The sequence below is a fragment of the Gekko japonicus genome, unplaced genomic scaffold (assembly GCF_001447785.1).
Source record: "Gekko japonicus isolate JY-2015 unplaced genomic scaffold, Gekko_japonicus_V1.1 scaffold2656, whole genome shotgun sequence".
NCBI lineage: Eukaryota > Metazoa > Chordata > Lepidosauria > Squamata > Gekkonidae > Gekko > Gekko japonicus.
This window is the reverse complement of record NW_015162032.1, coordinates 34,963-39,132: the sequence shown is the minus strand read 5'-3', so window position 1 is coordinate 39,132 and position 4,170 is coordinate 34,963. Positions and strand designations below refer to the sequence as shown.

General features: G+C 45.1%; 1 protein-coding gene across 1 annotated transcript in view; it reads left to right on the top strand.

Annotated features, from left to right (window-relative positions):
• The window catches only part of LOC107105562 (TBC1 domain family member 19-like), a gene marked incomplete at its 3' end in the record, with an annotated part of 79,051 nt that overhangs the window by 40,629 nt on the left and 34,252 nt on the right, over positions 1–4,170 (top strand). The window contains exons 5-7 of the mRNA XM_015405557.1: positions 509–583; positions 743–806; positions 3,719–3,765. Of these exons, the coding sequence (XP_015261043.1) occupies positions 509–583; positions 743–806; positions 3,719–3,765 (186 nt within the window). The remainder of the gene's footprint in view (positions 1–508; positions 584–742; positions 807–3,718; positions 3,766–4,170) is intronic.

Here is a 4,170-nt window from a genome sequence, read left to right as displayed (position 1 = left end):
GCAACCCTTCCTGCCCTCCCTCTCATGATCTGCCCAAGTTAACAAAATCAGCACTGCTATCAGATAGCCATGTAGCCTGTGTTTAAAAACCTCCAAAGAAGGAGAGCCCACCACCTCCCAAGGAAGCCAGTTCCACTGAGGAGCCGCTCTAACTGTCAGGAAGTTCTTCCTCATATTTAGCCGAAAACTCTTCTGGTTTAATTTCAACCCATTGGTTCTGGTCCAATCTTCTGGGGCAACAGAAAACAACTCTGCACCCTCCTCTCTATGACAGCCCTTCAAGTACTTGTCATATTACCTCTCAGTAGTCTCCTCTCCAGGCTAAACATACCCAGCTCCTTCAGCCTTTTCTCATAGGACCTGGTCTCCAGACACCTCACCATCTTCTTTGCCCTCCTCTGGACACATTCCATCTTGTCTATATCCTCCTTAAATTGTGGTGCCCAAAACTGAACACAAATCCTAAGAGAAAGATGAAAAGGTTGTAAGTTAATGTCATCTGTTGCAGGGAAACTGGGAAAAACGCATTCTGAAGAGTCTAAATAGCATGTGCACAGAACTTGGCATTCCATTAGCACAGAAGGTACGTTAATGGACTCTTTTTCCAGAGAATGTAATACTTAGTCAAGACATAACCATATTTTAAAATGGGGGAGTGTTTTAAAAGACATATACAGCATGTTACTAAACACTATCGGGTATTGGTTTGTTGAACTATGGACCTTGTTTTTATGGTTCTCAGAGATCCATAAATGAGCAGAAGGAACTTCTAAGTAAATGGAACGAAATGGGAACAGATGAGCCAGGTATGTGAATCTTTGCTTTATGAAATATAAATTCATATCAGTATTTATAACAATGCAGTGTATATATGGCTAAACATATTAAAAGCTAAAAGTTTCCCTTGCTCAAAAGCTAGTCGAATCCGACTCTAGGAGGCAGTGCTCATCTCCGTTTACAAGCCGAAGAGCCAGCGCTGTCTGAAGACATTTCCGTGGTCATGTGGCCAGTATGACTAAACGCTGGGGCACACAGAATGCTGTTACCTTCCCACCAAAGTGGTACCTATTTATCTACTTGCAGTTGCTTGCTTTCAAACTGCTAGGTTGGCAGGTTCTGGGGCCAGAGATGGGAGCTCACTGCATCACGCGGCACTAGGGTCTCGAACTGCCAAGCCACAGACCTTCTGGTCTGCAGCTTCAGTGTCTTAACCTCTGAGCCACCGCAGCCCCGGGTAAGCATATAGCAGGTTATAATCTGAAGTTGAATCCCAACAAGATGTAGGTCTACTGGCCGGGTTGAAGGACTATCCCAGGCACTGAGGTGTCTCCTATTCTGAATGAGGTTGCAGTCCCTCTAAGGACGCTGATTCAAAGCTCTGAGATTTAGTTGGATAAACTGGAAGTAGTGCGGTTGCCAGATAGACAGACAGACAGACAGACAGATTACTGCTGCCCTGGAAGAATATCCAGAAACTACAATAGCTGCAGAATGTTGTGCCAAGAATACTGCGTGGATGGAGGGGTAGGGACTATATCACTTCAGTCTTGTTCTATCTACACTGGCTCCCAATTTGCTTCTGGGCCCAATTCACTGTGCCGGTCTTGACCTTTAAAACTGGCCTTGGGGCCAGCACACATTAAGAACCACTCACTCCCACATGAACCTGCCTGACTGCCCCAGTCCTTTTCGGAGGGCCTCCTTCGGGTGCCCCCAATGTCTGCGGCTACACAGGTAGTGAAGGGCCTTCTCGGTTGTGGTGCCAAAACTGTGAAACTCCAGGTAGATTCATCTGTTCCACTCTATATGTTCTGCCAGTGAATGAACACCTTTTTGTTTCATTTGGTGTTCCCTTACTGACCCTCCTTGCTTTGTTTATAATTGTTCATTCATATATATAATTCTGCTTTCGAGTGGCAACATTCCATACACTCCCAAATCAGTTGGCTGCCTGATCTGTCACTCAGAAGGTGTGCCAATTTCCTGACTGTGTTGGGTGGCCATGATACAGCAGCCTTATTGAAGCAAAGCTGGTCAGTCCCTAGTTGAGACACTTTGGCACCCTGAGTGGGATCCAGTGATCCCTTAGCAGAAGGCTCTGTTGATTGTGTATCTTCTCTGCTTTCTCCTTTCCCTAGAAGTCCCTTTGACCCCAGGAAAGTTGATATCTGGGGTCGCAGGACCCATGTGGAGTAATAGCTGTGCAGGTTGGTGAGCTGTCGTCTGGGGGGGAGGAGTCAATCATCCTTCCTTCCTCATTGGATAGAAGATGGAGGAGGGAGCATTTCGCCCCCTCTCCTCTCCTTACCACCGGCCACTGGCATGTGTCTGTTACCCCATGGGGTATCCTCGACTTTGCTAGGGTTGGAAGCTGGAAGAGACTTCTGAGAAGGTGGGAAAGCAGGGAAGATCTGTGATCCTTGCATGAGCTGATTGCTGGATCCAGTGCCCCTGTGTGCCCTCTTGAGTTCACTGTTCTCCTGTCATGGAATACATAAACTAAGCAAACTTTCTACTTCATTATCGGCATAAGTGGAACCTTAGAGAGTGAGACAGACAGGACCTGTTTCCAAGGAGATGGCAACTGAGAATGGATAGGAAAATAACCAGCAGGAGGAGGGAGGTTTGTGGGCATACGCTGTTGTTGATATTCCAGTTTTTGAAAAACAACCCTTGATTAACTCACAGTCTGAAAATAAATCTTCAACTTGTAGACCGCTTACACTTTTAAGTAATAATAACGATGACGTTGTACTTTTACTGGATATTATCTGTGCTTTCAGTGCAGCAATGTGGCTGTGCCGAGGGGAGAAAGGATGTGAATCTTTGCTAGTTAGAAATGTTTGCGTGACGTAGTTTGTGTTAATCCCGCACCTTCTGATTTATCGAACAGGTAGCGGGCATATCAGCTTGATAACTGATAGCAAAATTGCTACATAGCCTTTTAATGGAGTTCGGTAGCAGTTGGATTATGTATTTGGAAACTCTGGATATTAACAGCGCCAGCCAAAGCAGAGTCACATTTTTCTGAGCCCATAAAAGTCAGCGGGTTTAGAAGAGTGTAACTTTGATTTTTTGTGAATATATTTTCCCCCATCTGGGACCATCTCCGTTGCTCTTGATGTTCCCTCTAAACTGTGGAGTCTTGTGAGCAAAAATTCTACTTTGTGAGCTGCTGGCATTAAAGTTGTGAGCGAGCGATTTGGCTACTGCATAAATGAGTTTGCTCTGGAGCCCTCCTTCCTGAGCTGAGACAGAACTCTGTGAGCCGGAGGCTAAAAAGCTGTGAGCTAGTGCACTCTAACTCAGCTTAGAGGGAACACTGGTTGTGACTGCAGATTTTAAGGACACATTCTACTGTGTTGTGGGGAATACAGGGCAAGGTGAACGAAAGAGTTCTCTTAGCGCTAGCTTCGTGGTACAAAATAGTTGAAAATCATTTTTCTCCGGACCGGCTGGATAAATATGATGACTCGTAATTACAGCCAGTAGAATGTGCAGATGGAATAGTGCGAGCGGGAAACAATTGGTAAATATTTTAATTAAATAAATTACAGCCAGTAGAATATGCAGAGGGAGTAGGGCGAGTGGGAAACAATTGGTAAATATTTTAATTAAATAAATTACAGCCAGTAGAATGTGCAGAGGGAGTAGGGCGAGCGGGAAACGATCTGTTAATGTTTTAATTAAATAACTGTATATCTCTCGTTGATTTCAGACCTAAGCCTATTCCGACCTGTTTATGCACCTAAAGATTTTCTTGAGGTAATTTTTGAATGCCTAGTTAGATTTTCAGTTGCATGCTTTAAAAGGTAGGTTAAAAATTTGATTGGAAATGACGGCTGAAATGAGTGAAATTGTCTCCAATATGCAAAAATTGTCTCACAACTAGAGCCAGTTTGATGTAGTGGTTAAGTGTGTGGACTCTAACCTGGGAGAGCCGGGTTTGATTTCCCACTTGCAGCTGCTGGATGACCTTGGGCAAGCCATAGTTCTGTCAGAGTTGTTCTCTCAAGGACAGTGCTCTCATCTCTCTCTCAGCCCTACCTACCTCACAGAGTGTCTGTTGTGGGGAGGGGAAGGGATGGGCATTTGTAAGTCACTCTGAGACTCCAAGTGAAGGGTGGGGTGTAAATCCAATCTCCTCCTCCTCCTCCTCCTCCTCCTCCT